The following is a 15,611-nucleotide window of genomic DNA, read 5'->3' as shown; positions in this document are numbered from 1 at the left end:
GGCGACGGAAATGCATGGGACTTGGACAGTCAGGTTGATAATGTCGTATCCCATGCAATGATGAACCTTAAAGTGGGGAGTTTTATAAAGAACTTCTTGCGCGCAAAAAAATTACAGAACACGGCGCTTAACTTGCTCGCTGCAGTTTCCCAACTGGACAACGTTGCACTCCTGCTATTGGCTGGTCACCAATGACACGCTCTCCGTAACTCCGCCCGATATCGCTTCTAAAACCGTGCGTCGTATAGTGTACTTACATCTATGAGTTTTTTGTTGTTGTTGACAGTACCATTTGGAAAGAAATAATTTTCTCATACTTTTACTCAAGGAAAAAAAAATTGAAACAAAGGTATTGCGAAGTATGCGAATGTTCCATTCCTAAACTTATACCCACCAAGATCAAAAGTATAGGGTTTAACAAAGCAATTGAGGTGATGCTTACTTTTCCCAGCATTTAGGGGTTTCCTGGCAGTGTAGTGGTAACGTCGTCGCTTTGCAATCAAAGGGTCAGCTGCTCGGATCCTACTTTAAACTGTAGGACCAGTCCCAATTAGCCTATCATAAGGTGGACTTGAAACAACAATTCAATCAAATCAATTTCTCCAACATTACTTGAGGTCAGTGGTCAGGGAAACATGGATCGAGCACATATCAAAATTTCAGTTGCAAGTGGTGGATTATGCTCAAGAAAGTACTAGGGCTAAGTCGATATCACCTTGACCCGATGCAGATGCTGGTTGCTGGTGCTGATACTCGTACCGATACTGGTGCTTGAAATTAAAATAATTAAAAGTTTTTAAAGTTTTCATCAATATTAGTGTGTATCAATTTAGTGAAGGCATCATTGCATAATTTAGAACCGCTGTGGTAACTACACCACATCTGACTTCCACATGGGAGACCCGGCATGGATGATCTAGTGTTGGAATTTTTCGGGCCTTGTCCCCACATAAAGCGGCTCTGGGGCTCACCCAGTCTTAAATCAGTGGGTACCTGGGGGCAACCCTGGGAGGTAACGGTGGAGGGAGTGTTTCACACCTCCAATGTGGCCGAGATCGAGAATATGTGGGACCCTATCCCTACATCCCCTAAATGCCTAAATGTGCCTTCCGTGCATGGGGAATTTTACCTTTACCTAAATTTTCCATAATTTCCTGGATAATTAGACTCCATGAAAGTGTCGCGTGGCATTTTTGTGGACCACATGAAAGGCCAAAATGCTGGAAAAGTATTGCCTGGTATTGCTAAATGAATTCAAACCGATACCGCTGGTATTGACTCAGCCTTGATTAGTACTTGTTGTTAGTATGCAAATTAAGGAACAGATTCTTATGAACTATTGGTTTTTGTTTAATCTTTTCCTTAAATCTCTTTATTTTCCATGATTTACTGATTGTTGGTTCTTCTATAGGAATAATGCCTGGTCATATGGAAGGGTTAAATTAACACTTACTTTTCAAAAGGAGGTTGCAGAACGTATGGTCGCCCAGGCTTCTGAAGACCAGAGGTGCAGGCTTTCTGTAATGTGCCAGAATTGGTGTGATGTAGACCATAAGTTTACAATTCCGGGTAAGTGTTTAGAATAAATTAATACTTTGTTGACCTGTAGTTTAACATCTGCAAGACTACTGCATTGTTTCAAAATGATTTAGAATAATTTTAATAGTTTGAAGGTAAACATTGCGTTGAAACTGTGCCGTAACGATTTACCAGTGTTTTAGTTCAAAATATTTTGATATTCTCTTAATGAGATAATTAGGAGTTAGAGATACTCCTGGTGCCTTGGTGACCCAGTGGTTAGCACAACATGCTATGATGCAATGGGTCTTGGGTTCAAATCCCAGCCTATCCTGGGTTTTCTTTGTGAGTGTCCCTTCATCATATCATCACTCATCCTCATCTTTGCGATTAGCCAAAAGTGGCAGAAAAGCTAAGTAAAATAAACCAAACAACTCTTAGTACAGAACTAATGAACATTGTGCATTTTGCTTAATTTCCACAATATTTTGAACTTTGAGAAAGAATCACTGTGGAATTTTGTTCACCACACGGCACACGGGTATACTTCAGAAAATCATGTGTGAATTTTAAACCCTTATATGAAGAATATTTTACAATGCAATATGTTAAGGTAATATGAAATTTGCAAAGTTAATCACAACAACAACTAGAAATATTGTGATATTTTCATACATAATCATACCTTATTTCATATTTTTCTAAATTTTTGTTAATGTAAATTATTATCAGATTTTATTCTCAACTGTGGGAAAAGTTTTGATACACTGTGCCATTGCATGTCAAAAAATACATTCTATATGAGAAATAAAAAAGAGTTGTTTTCCTGTAGTTTACGGTTATTACAAGCATAAGAAAACAGTTTTTCTTTGTGACGTTTGTAATAACCGTAAACTACAGGAAAATAATTCTATAATGCAAGCAATGCGTACATACAAGAAAAATTGTTAAAGAGTTGACATGAACAGAATTGATCCATTAGTAATTATTGTGTATACGTATTACAGACTTGCAGACCATCCAAAATATTTTGTGTCGCAAACACACATTAACATGATTCCCCTAATAGTTGGTTTTATTGTGTAGTCTTCAGAACACACAATAATGTATGGAGTACAAGCACTATCCTTTCTGATTATACTTTTTGTGGCTGTATTGGTCTCCTAAGGTCATTGACCAACCATTTTGGAGTGTCTGTCTATATTTTAGAGATTAGTAAATTTTAAAATGAAGCATAGTTTCTACAGTGTGGCTGGACTACTTTTATGGGTAAATAATGTAAAGTATTAGTAAGAATACAATTTGCTTGCTTGCTGTGTAATGTTTTGATTTCATTTGCAGGATCAGCTTTTGTTCCAAAACCAGATGTAGACGTAGGAGTTGTACATTTTACGCCCTTAGTTGAACCAGTTATTCCTCTTCCATTTAGTATTGTGGAGAAAGTTGTAAAAACTATTTTCGGTTACAGACAGAAGTACAGCTTGAAAGGAGCAAGGTATGATTGACAGTAAATGCTTGCCTTGGGTAGTAGAATTTCTAGAAGTGTTCTGTACCATTCCGTAAAAGAGCCTGTGCATCGTACTCTCACGTGGAGGGGATGGAAGGGCAGAGTGGAGTATGCTTCCTTGTGGCCAGAGTTGAACCGATGGAGGGGGAGGTGTGCGGAGGATTTTGTTGGAAGATTCTTTTGTTTGTGGTCACTCTGTAGAAATGATCATTCTAATATAAGTAGAATCTTGCTTGTTTTATTAAAATTTTCTGTTGTAATGTTACTGTAGAGAGCTTCAGATTGAAGTAACAAGTAACACGTGTCTTTTGGGAAGCAACCTTCAGATATAAATACAATGTTTTGTAACATTACAAGCTGCTCAGGGGTACCCCCCCCAAAGCCGAGGATGGTACCCCCAAATTGTTCATCAAACCCCCCCCCAAAGGAATGGTTCATCATACACCCCCCCCCACACACACACAAATATTGTTTGGATAAACATGCAGTAATTGATTTTTGTTTGAATGTCGATAATTTGATTCTATTTTTGTAAAAAAATAAATTTTTGAAATACTTAAGTTTTAGACAATGAAAGCTAATGGTTTGTTACAATTATCCAGTCAATCATAGCACAGGAACACATACAAGCAAATCAAATCGTGCCTGAAATCATCCAACACTAGAACTGAAGTCCGCATGTCGGAAGTTCCGAGTCGACTCGGAACAACCACAAAGAAACACCAGACAGTTTACCACTGGCCGAGATGCCAACAATTGAAAGGCGCATGAATTTCGAGTCCTTTCATTGCAGTTGAAATTAAAAGACTAAGAAAGAAAAAGCACGGCTCACTTTCATGTTTGCTAACATAAAACTGCTCAGGCTCACTGCCATTGTTAGTATACTGAATCAACCTTATTCTTAATAACTAGTTTGCCTGCTTGACTAAACTTGTATTAATGCGAACAGCACCTCACCTCCTCTTCCAAACCGATTCTAAAGGCATAAGGGGTGGTGTTTCATTTCAACATCATCACTGCGATCACCCACAGGTAGGTAGAGAAACCGTACTTCATAACCGTAAATAATCAATAACAAGTCAATCAAATGAAACAATTCCCCCCCATTTTTGTGTGAAGATATATAGAATTTGTAAACTATAAAATTTTGTCCCCCCCAGAAATTTCCATGATGCAGGTCCGTCATAAATCCTCCCCCTGTGGGCACCCCTGTAGCTGTTCATATTGCTTGTCGCTTTTGCTGCACAGTTGTCTCAGTAGCATGTACCCGTGGTGCCTTTGTCAGTTAGTCATGCATACATAGACGTGGGGGCAGTTTGTATTCCATTGCATGCATTGTACGGTAGTTTTGCTTGTCACTTTGGTCTGAAAGCACTCATATACGTATTTCCATGTGTATGTTTATTGGTTCTGCTATGTTTTTACAGATTGTATAATGTGGTATGTAAAGGGGAATTTTCTCCCAATCCCCTTGAGTTGTATATTTTGGGTCTTGGTGGCAGGAACGTCAGCCCCGGAGAGGGGGGACAACTTGCCCCCACTCATCATCGAGGGGTGTAATATGGTGTCCCCCCCCCCGTGTCGCACCCTAAAAAATGGGGCTATATTTTTTCTAACTTATTTTTATTCTGAAGAAAATGAGAAAATATTTTTGTACTCGTTAAATGAACCTGGCCTCAAGTTTCTGCTAACATCAAGAAAGGGAAGTACATGACTGACAGATCCCTAAGCAGATTAGGAATGGCAGTTTGGTCTCTTCAAATAAAGTTGAACGTGAATTCCCTCCCCCCTCCCCTTCCCCCTAGGAATTTGCTACTTCTGTTTCGAGTTCCACCAGGTTTTGTACAGGTGCGCTCACTTGTAACAATACTCCAGGGAGGAGGGCAGAGGTGCGTGCACTCAGATAACTGCCTGGAGTTCCTAAATAGATACTAGCTGACACATTTCTGCGAAATAGGTGTTGTGGACATGGCCGTAGGCAGGAAAAAATTTCGGGAGGGGTTCATTCATAATTGTTCCCATGGGCGTCGCCAGAAATTTGAATAATATAAATAATAACAATAATTGCACAATAATAATTAAAATTTCATAATAATAAAACAATTGTATTCCATAATAATAATACTACTAATAATAATTATTATAATATTGTTATATCCTTGAGGGGGCTTACTCAATCCAACAGATGAGTGAATATCCAGCACAATTTTCTTTTTTTTCTTTTTTTACGTTTCATACAATGTGTACTGAAATGCACAATTATTATACTTCGTCATTAAACTTTAGATACCTTCAAGAGAAAAGCTTTAAAAGTTAGATGGAAATTTTAGTCATAAAGCTTTTGTTGTTTGACTTTAAAATTAAATTTTTGGAATTTTGAAAAGTGTGGAACCAGTTATTCTTCTTAACAACTTAGCCTGGTGCATGGATTGTAACCTCAATCGCGAACGTAATGCGCTACGAAACTGGAGATCCTAGGTTTGAACTCCTATCAAGGGGGATTTTCGACTTTATCGGACGGGAAATTTAAAAGCTGGAAAGGGAATTTTGGGACAATCATAAGGGAATCTTCAGTCTATATTCCTTGTGACGCAGGAGCAACACTGGAAAGATGACAGCAGAAGTGATAATGGTGGGTTCGCGGGTGGGCTATGATTCTGAGAATAAATCCTGTTTCACTCAAGTTTAAGAATTCCAAATGTATGAAAATTCTAGCTCGATCGTTTCAACATTGTCTCCATGTATTTTTGTGATGCTTCGAAAAAAAAAATTAAAAATTTGTTACCATTTTGGTTTCTGAACTTCCATTAATACAACATGTCAGAAGTTTCGGGGGGGGTTTGAACCCTAGAAACCCCCCCTCTAAATACGGCCATGGTTGTGGAGGAACAAAATGTCCTTTCTCCCTCACTCTTTCTGCATGCCTTGTGCCTGCAAGGTTAAGTAAAGTGCTTTGTGTGGAACTTTTCAGTTGAAGTTTGGTTTTGGTTTGGCCAGTTACAGTCAGTTATCTATTGTGAATCGCCCCGGTGCATCGAAACAGTGTGTCCGTCGACCACCACATCGTATCATTATTAATATGTCAAATTTGGTTATAAAAAGGTGGTTGCATGTGAAGAGTAAAAGAACCAGCAGAAAAGTTTTTTTTTTTTTTTTTTTTTTTTTGAGGTAAGCAGTAGATTAAAATTTTCCTTGATCATTTACACGAGAGAAAGCGATTGTAGTAAAGCCGCGAAAATTAAAAGCTTAACAAAAAGGGGTTCGATTTTCAGGGAAGCACATACATGATTTCTTCATTCATGATTATCGTCATCGTATCCTTTAGCCATTTCACAAACTTCAGTAACAAGTTTTACAGTAATCGCCTCTGTGTAAACGTAAGACATTTAAAATGGAATATAAAATGTGATCGCACGATGTGTAACACATCATACCGCATTTTGTGACGCACTGGTTGGAGAAAGGAGGGGGTGGAGGTAGGGATGTGATTCGGTCGCTCGCCAGAAGCTCAGCGCTTCAGAGTGTCCCACGCCAGATAAAAATAATTGTTTGTGTCCAGTTTATTGCAGGTTTATATGACCTTGGCTTGGTGGTTCCAATAAAGCAACTAATTTGATTTTTTCATAACTTCATGGGTTGTTTAGACATACTTAAAAGTATTAAAAATTATTTAAATCATATTGTAAACAAGTACTAAATTAAAATCGTGTATTTCAATCAACTATAGTTCATATCAGTGGCGGCCGGCGGCAAGTATGATAGTGCCAACGTGATCAAGAAATCGAAAAAAAAAAAACCTCGGCAATGCCCCCCCCTCCCCCTCCTTGAGGTTGCCCCCACTGTCCAAGATGTTTATCCTCGTTTGTTAATGTAGAAAACAGTGTTTGTTTAAGTAATAACACACTAATCTGATTCATCTTCACTCACTAACCTATTTTTATACACTACAGGACACTTCACTAAAAACACAATTATAAGAGGAAGGGAAAACAAATCTTCTCACCTTCTCCTCCCCCATGCACACGTATTCCAACTGGATGTTGAAAATATTCTAGACATTTGATTTAAAAAGAAATTGTCGAAATGCCAAAGGAAACTCGCATCACCATAGGATTTTTTACTTTTATAAATAAATAGGCTTTTGGGAGCCAGCCCCATTCTTCTTTCAACTAAAGGTTAAAAGATTAAAAATTAGTAACTTACGTGTGTGAGCACGAGATTTATCGAACTAGGTTTCGAAGGTTATACTACCTCCTTCTTCAGGTTGAAACGATGTTTTCAGACACCTGACATGGTGCCTCGTCGAGAAATAGTTGGTTGAGGATTTAGGTCAAAAGGTATAGGAAAAGACACTTTCTAAAAAGATGATGTAAAATACACATACTAAAACCACGCAATACTCATATAAAAACAAAAGAACGTTCAAAGCTGATGAAGGCGAACGGCCGATCGGTGCTCGGGGTAGGCGAATGCATGGTGTCAGCTCATACCTGGAGAAGGAAAACTCCTCCCCTCCGGTTTATCCTCAACTGGGAGACTTGTGCCTTGCTAAAACCGGACAACGGATTGTAACCGGGGTCTTTCATAAACCGTTGGCTGGCGAGCTGTACCTCCATAAGAGATCCTAACATTCAAATAGAACTAAGTTAAATGTTTTTCTTAACTTTTTCATTCGCTCCGAAAGGCTGTGCAATGACGAAAAAGAGAAAGAAAAAGAAGAAGAATGGATAAGGAAGGTGGGTATAAAGAATGGGTATACTATCCACGATATTGAAAAAGTAGCTAGGAAAGCAAAAAAGATTGTTAGACAAGAACTATCACAAAATGATAAACATGAAGATGAAGATAAAACAGAGGTAGGAAAGGATGAAATGAACACGTATTTTGTCGGGATTCCGTATTTTAAGGGTGTTTCCGAGAAAATTGAAAAATCCGTGAGGGGATACGGGATAAAATGTGGGGTGAGAGCACCTCGGAGCATTGAAAAACACTTGACGTCTTATAAGAAAGGAAGGGGGTATAGGCATGATAACCCTGAAGAGCAAAAGGGAGTGTACAGGATAGTATGTGAATGCGGAAAGGAATACATGGGACAGACAGGGAGAAGTATGCAAATTAGGTGGGGTGAACACGATAAAGATGTAAAGGAGGGTATACTCAACACTGGATTATCTGAACATGTATTAGTTAACCAGCATAAGATCACCAAAAGAGAAGTCATCAGGAAAATTAACAATAAATTGGATAGGAATGTGTATGAGGCAGCCTATATATGCGCAGATAAAAGGAATAAACTCAATAGGGATGATGGAAACTTGGAAGACGGATGGATAAACTTTTTTAAAAAATGGGATAAAGCTGCCGGGAATAGAGACGAGATGGGCTTCCATGTTACCCCCGAGGTTAGGAAAGCTGCCGAGGTGGAAGTTGAATTCACCTTGGATTGGTGACTCGTGAGCCCCAGTTGAGGATAAACCGGAGGGGAGGAGTTTTCCTTCTCCAGGTATGAGCTGACACCGTGCATTCGCCTACCCCGAGCACCGATCGGCCGTTCTCCTTCATCAGCTTTGAATGTTCTCTTGTTTTTATATCAGTATTGCGCGGTTTTATTATGTGCATTTTACATCATCTTTTTAGAAAGTGTCTTTTCCTATACCTTTTGACCTAAATCCTCAACCTTCGAAACGTAGTTCGATAAATCTCATGCTCACACACGTAAGTTACTGATTTTTAATCTTTTAACCTTTAGTTGATATTCGATTGTGAGCAATTAGCACATTACCAGTAAGCTCCATTCTTATCATCAGCCCCGAGAACTTGATAACATCCCCACAACAATATCTCTAGATAATCATCATTATTCCTCAGCATAAAACTTCAAGACATATTTTACGTAATAACTTTGCATTGTACTGGATGCCCTAAAATTTCTTTCTTTCTTTTAATACGATAATTGTGAGTAAATTGGAATATTACAGTACTTCTCACTGGCAAGTTCTTTCACCTGCTGTTGAACCAGGGACCATTTAATTACAAGGTGATATCTGTAGGGTGCCCAAAGGGAAGTTCAAGGGTCACTTGACCGCCCTACAAGGAAAAATTCCAGCTTCCTTTTCTCAAGAAGAATCTGGTGCCTGGTCCCACAGCAATTATAATCCTCTGTGGGGTTATGTGTTTGTTGTCCTTATGTGTGCTGAATGTCCCTTTTACAGCTTCAGCTTTTAGCAAAAATTTGGAGATTTTAAGGAAGTTTTATGTTTTTTAGCCTTGGTATGGAATTCATCTCTGATCGCATATGTATGTATGTGTATATATGCATGTGTGTGTACACACACGCACACCCCCATATATATATGTAGGAAATAGATTGTAAAAATTGGTTGGTGGATTTAAGAACTTGTCCCCCCCCACTCCGAAATAAGTTCCGATGTCCCTGCTTGGTGGCTGGTGGCTCTGAATTAGGTGAAGAGCTAGAAATAAGAAAATGGGGGAATGAGGAAAATTCAATCAATAGTTACATATTAGAAACCCTATTTGTTATTTGTGTATTGAAATGCAGATTATATGACATATTACACTTATACAGGGTGATTATTAAATTTCGATCCATTTTTGTGAAAATAACTGATTTCCTCTTTCTTTTGTGCGTGATTCGAAAGATGCTGACTACAGAAAAGAGAATAACTGTGTTGTGACGTTTATGTGATTAAGCTTCAAAGAGGTCCAGGCAAATTTCGAAATGAAATTCCTCAAACCTGATACAACCAGGGGCTAATTTCAGGCTACTGGTTCAAAAATTCAAGTGAAGAGGTACTATGCATGATGCTAAACGTTTGGGAAGGGCAGCTTAGCAGTCGAAACCGTGCAATGGGTAGAAGCCATCACCAGAAGCCCAAATGCATGAAAAAGAAGGCTAAGCTGGGAGCTGTTGTTACCTCAACTGACTGTGTGAAAGATACTCCATCACACCTTAAAATACAGTCATAGCACATTCAGATAGTGCACAAGTTAGAAAGGGAGTAGTATGATGGTCGCGAAACAAGGTGTGCAGAGTTGTTTGAGGCAGGGGAGAAATACAATTTGATGAAACACGTGTTATGTGGAACTGTCAACGGATAGCTGTACAGAGTGTGGGTCAATGAACACCCACGGTTATCCTTCAATGAGAACAAAACATCCTCCAAATTCAATGTGTGGTTGAAGTTCACAAAGTCCAAGGTATACAGCCTGTTCTTTGCAGGACACACAATGGCCACACTTCGCAAAGACTGTTCGGGCATACTTGTATGCTGTGTTTCCACGTAGATGGAATGGCAGGGGATCACAATGCATATGGGCACCACGATCTCCAGATCTCACACCTCTTTGACTTTTTTGCATGGGGCTACATCAAGTCGCAGATGTATAGAGTGAGCGTCGCCTCTTCAACACCTACGTCAATGTATCCAGCAAGCTATGTTCAACATGATACTGGCAATGGTCTCAAAGGTGTTTGGTGAAATGGTGGGTCGTTGGGATACATTTGTAGACGTGCAGGGTGCTCATGTGGAAGTACGTTGAGGTGACACTTTCATGGATTTTTTTTCTGCACACCACTTATTATGTCAGACAATTTTGCTTTCAATGTTGATTATATGTTACCATGTACAAGGGAGTTCATTCAATACATTTGTTCTAATCTCAAATCTCTTTTTCTTAAAAATGGATTGAGACTTTATAATCACCCTGTATATTCATGCTTTGATGAAGGATATGCACTTATGAATATTATGTTGTTGCCATGAAAATGACAGATGATAATGATGTAGAAGAATATTGTGTTACGTTTTGGTTTTGTTGAGTGCAGGACTTTAGGAGGATGATTGCACAGTGATCTTCACAACTCAAAAGCATGAACAAATGCAGTGAGTATTATGTGTTTTATGATTACTATATCAAGGAAACAGTCTTGCATGGGATCACTTCGCTCGTGCCTACTGGTTCAAGTCTCTCAGCCTCGAGCGTGCTGTACTACACGTGTAGTGGAATGATTGCAAGATGTTATCACCACACACGAGGTTATCCCGTATTACAGAACTTAATAATAAGCAGTATTCCCAACCTAAACCCATACATTAAAGCAAACAACTACATGCAATTACAATTCTAAATAATTAGTCTGTACATTACTATGCAAGACCCAAATACGATATATACAGGGTGGTGCAAAAGTCAGATTACCCATGCATAGATTCAAGTTTATACACAAAATTCAAGTATACATACAAAATACAAGTAGATACACAAAATTCCAGTTTCAGTGGTTTTGTTCAAAGTGTCCTCCATTGTTTGCAATACATTGAGTGCAACGATCAACAAAAGAATTGCAAATATGATGCAGAAAACTTGTATCATTGTTGGTGACATGAAACACATTGATAATGGATTCTTTCAGTGCATCCAAATCTGCCGGTGATGGTGAGTATACCATATCCTTAACCAGTGGCGGCGATTGGGTCCAAAAACGAGGGGGGCAAGGTGCCAAAACTAGGGGGGCAAAGACAGTATATTTTCCTTTGTAGATGAGATTTAGCATAGTGCGGGGGCAAAAGTGGCGAAAACTGGGGGACAACTGCCCTCCCTCCCCCCCCAATCGCCTCCACTGTCCTTAACAATTCCCCACAAAACAAAATCGCATGCTGTCAAATCACAAGAAGGAGCAGGCTAATCAATGGTACCATTGCATCCTATCCACTCTTCAAATGTGTCATCTAAAAACATCGAACATCACGTCCATAATGTGGAGGAGCTCCATCTTGCTGCAATACAAAACAGTGTTTCCAATGTTCCCAACTGTATACCTAAAAAATATTACTTAGCACAAAAAGCACATACACTATCGTAATACTATTATCAATGTGCTTTTTGGCTAAACTGACTTTTGCGCCACCTGGTATATCAGACCAAAATGTAAAATAGAGTGTTGACAGACCTGCCTAAGCAATTTAAAATATCTTATCACAGTGCAACAAATACCTGTACGTCATTGTTCAGTACGGAAAAGTTGCATATTCTTTTAAGTAATAAGGTAAAGTAATGATACATAATCAAGCATCATTTTAATGTGAAAAATAACACATAGAAACACATATATAAAATGTCAGTCAAGCAGTTTCAGCCCGCAATTATCTATTTCATTTTCATATAACGCTGTGTATTGGAAAGATAGACTAAACTACTTTAAACATGGAAGTGATGACTGTTCACTTAAGTTTCAATTTCACAGCATCTTTCACTTCATGATCCATATTTGAAGGTCCATTTCAACAGAAAAGATAAAGGTCTCCGTGTACAAGTGGGCTTCGAGTGTGTGCCAATCGTTTTGCCTGTTCGAGCGTTATTCTCTTGAGCAAAGCAGATCTCAATTCCGTACGCTGTCTAGTGGCATCCGTTCGAACTATTAGGCACTTGAGCGAAACCCACTCACTGCAACACACTAGTACCTAGGATTATACAGGGTTATTCAAAATGATGGATACACTTTCATTCATGTATATTTCCTTGAATATACATTACATATTAACAATATACATACAAGAGGGAGAGGAAAGTCTAAAGTTTACAATCTTACAATAGAGGTTACAGATGTTCAATATGGCAGCCGCCTTCTGCTCGACAAACGTCTACAAGGTAGCCGAACTCATTCCACACACGAAGAAGCATCTCTTGTGTGACTGATTTCACTGCAGTTGTGATACTGTTCTGCAGGTTGCCCAGAGTTTGTGGTAGAAGTGGTACGTACACGGCTTGTTTGACATACCCCCACAGGAAAAAGTCACATGGTGTGAGATCAGGAGATCTCGAGGGCCACGAGAGAAGAGCCAGGTCTTCCTTTCCTATGCGACCTATCCATCGGTGAGGAAGAGCTTCATTGAGAAACGGCGACTCAAAACTCCCCATACAGTTGCTTGAGGTATTCAAAGTTCTCTACTAGCTGCATTAGTTGACTTTCTAGGACTGCCTTCAATTTGTCTCACATCCTCCTCTGACACATGCGGTCGGCCCGTGCTTTTTCCTTTGCAGACATATCCAGTTTGCTGAAATTGGGTACGGTGTATGCTCCTCCTAATTGGTGGTTCTCTGCCGAATCGAAGAGTGAATGCTCGCTGCACTGCTGTTGCCGATTCAGTTTTGCCGAACTCAAGAATGCAGAAAACCTTGTGCTGCACAGTGGCCATCTTACTCGGAACTGAATTGAAGGGTCCTTGGTGGCACGAGCATGCGCACTCGAGTGGTTGGTTACGCAACTGCGCTCTAGCGGTAGTATTAGAAACTTTAGACGTTTTCCTCTCTCTTGTATGTATATTATTCATATTCAATGTATATTCAAGGAAATATACATGAATGAAAGTGTATCCATCATTTTGAATAACCCTGTATAGTACATGCTAGTTACATTACACACATTAATTGAGTTCAAGACTTCATTAACATGCATTCCAAACAACATAATTGAAACAAATTATTTTCTGTCAATGAAAGATTGATAATTCAGGTACTCACGTTTTTCGCGAAGCTGTTTTAAGTAATTTTCTTTCTATTATTTTCGGTAGCCACTACCACTATCCTTGTTGAAATTCGTTGTGCGTTTCTGCTGTTTCTTCCTAAATTGCTGCTAGGTGTGCTGTTTTCGCCTGTATGTCTGCATATGTATCGTCTGCTGTTCACCGGTGTTAAGTGCTGCAGTAAGGGAAGCCAGGTGTGGTGTGCCTGACCACTATGTTCAGTTCATGGTTGTAGTGTTCATTACATCGGCAGATCCATCAGGCCTATCAGTGTAAGAATTCAGCAGCATCTATCAAATGCAAAAATGGCCCAACCCACCACCAGACTTGCAAAGCATATCAAATTCCACAAACATAAAATCGAAAAAGTACTCATGCATACAATTTAGGAAGAAACAGCAGACACGCGTCAAGCAATGGCACAACAAATTCCAATGAGTATGGTGGCAGTGGGTATCGAAATTAATAGAAAGAAAATGACTTAAAACAGCTTCACAGAAAACGTGAGTACCTGAATTATCTATTACCGCGTCTCTCATTCGCATAGTATGAAAGATTGATGTTCTTATTCCAACTTTTGTTTTTAATACCTGCTCATTTTCAGAAAAGTTCCAGCATAATGTCAAAATGACGTGATATATGTGTATATAAATAGCTGACTGCTAAGGCAGAATGGTTAGCACATGTTAAGAGTCTTGGTTTGAATCCCAACCTGGGCATGGGTGTTCTTTGTGATGTCCCTTCATTAATGTTATCACATCATCACTTATCCTCATTTTCGAAATTAGCCAAAAGTGGCAGAAAAAGCAATGTAAAATGAACCAAATCAATCAATCAAACATAAATAAGTAACTGAAATGGAATTCAAGTTAAGAGTAAATGAAAGGCATTGTTTACTTAAAAAAAAAAAAACTTTCACCAGTCTGAAGAACTGAAATGTCTGTTACGCATCACCATTACTGGAGAAACATGTCATCGCACCAAAGCTATATCCACAAATGTGCTTAAGGTGAAAGCATTTTAATGTTAAGGTCCCATAAAAACATTGTTTTTATACGTGTGCCATATTAATGCCTTTTAATTTTTGTTTCAGCAATCTGTTCCCTCCAGTAATAAGAGATAAATTAGCTTTAGAAATGTATGCTCTGGCAGATTTGAAAGCCGTGATCAGGCCATACCAGTTAACTGTGGAAGAGTTTGGGCGCTTGTGCAAAGCATATTGTGAAATATGCGATAAGAATCCAAAACTGTATAAGTATGAATACAGAGCACCACTAATGGACGATGAAAATTATGATGAAGAGGAGGACTTTGTATGTGACCCGGAAACTACGAGTGGGAAGTGTTTGTAATGTTCACAAATACTAGTTATTTTTAGAAGTTCTATCTATGCTGACATTAGTCTGTAACAGTATGAGGATAGAAATTAATTGTATTTGTAAATAATGTAGAACAGAAGTAACTATTGTTAATTGATTGCATTGTGATAGGAGCTATAAAACTGCAATTGTTTTTAAAGCCCAAGAGTTAATAAAGAATTTAAAATGTAGTTATATTGTTCTGTGTGTACTTTTCATGTGTAGATTCTTCCTCCGTTATACAGGACAATTCAAAATGATTGTCGGCATTTCAATTTTTTTTTCTGGGCAGGTCATTGAACGTACCGTACCAATTCATGCATACACTCAAAGTTTTATTTGTAATAGACAATGCACTGTAGTTACTCATTTGTCTACTAGGAAGCAGGTTTCACAAGATTTTCATCAGTCTGTTTGTTACCATTGTCCAACACTTGATTTGAGATCCTTAAGTGTTAAACCTCGAAGCAGCAATGTCAATATGGCTTTTTCTTAGTCACTTCACAAAATATGCCACATTGTTGGTTTCATGTGCTGAGTCCTCCAGTGGCGGCTGGCCAAGTGCAACAAGTGCAGATGTTTTCACCTAATTTTCAAATTAATATTGACATTTTTCATTTGCTTGTTAAATGAAACTATTTCCCAGCAGAACGCACACGATAATACTCAATAATACGCCGCTCG

At 38.8% G+C, this 15,611-nt stretch overlaps 1 protein-coding gene across 1 annotated transcript in view; it reads left to right on the top strand.

Moving 5' to 3' along the window:
- Positions 1-15,114, top strand: part of mtTFB1 (mitochondrial transcription factor B1) — a 31,815-nt gene extending 16,701 nt beyond the window's left edge. The window contains exons 3-5 of the mRNA XM_083119728.1: positions 1,412-1,569; positions 2,860-3,013; positions 14,663-15,114. Coding sequence (XP_082975854.1) covers positions 1,412-1,569; positions 2,860-3,013; positions 14,663-14,921 — 571 coding nt within the window. The 3' untranslated portion in view covers positions 14,922-15,114. The remainder of the gene's footprint in view (positions 1-1,411; positions 1,570-2,859; positions 3,014-14,662) is intronic.
- The last annotated feature ends 497 nt before the right edge of the window (positions 15,115-15,611 follow it).

This window comes from Lepisma saccharinum, chromosome 1, assembly GCF_977018435.1.
Source record: "Lepisma saccharinum chromosome 1, izLepSacc3.1, whole genome shotgun sequence".
NCBI lineage: Eukaryota > Metazoa > Arthropoda > Insecta > Zygentoma > Lepismatidae > Lepisma > Lepisma saccharinum.
This window is presented reverse-complemented; position numbering and strand designations above follow the sequence as displayed.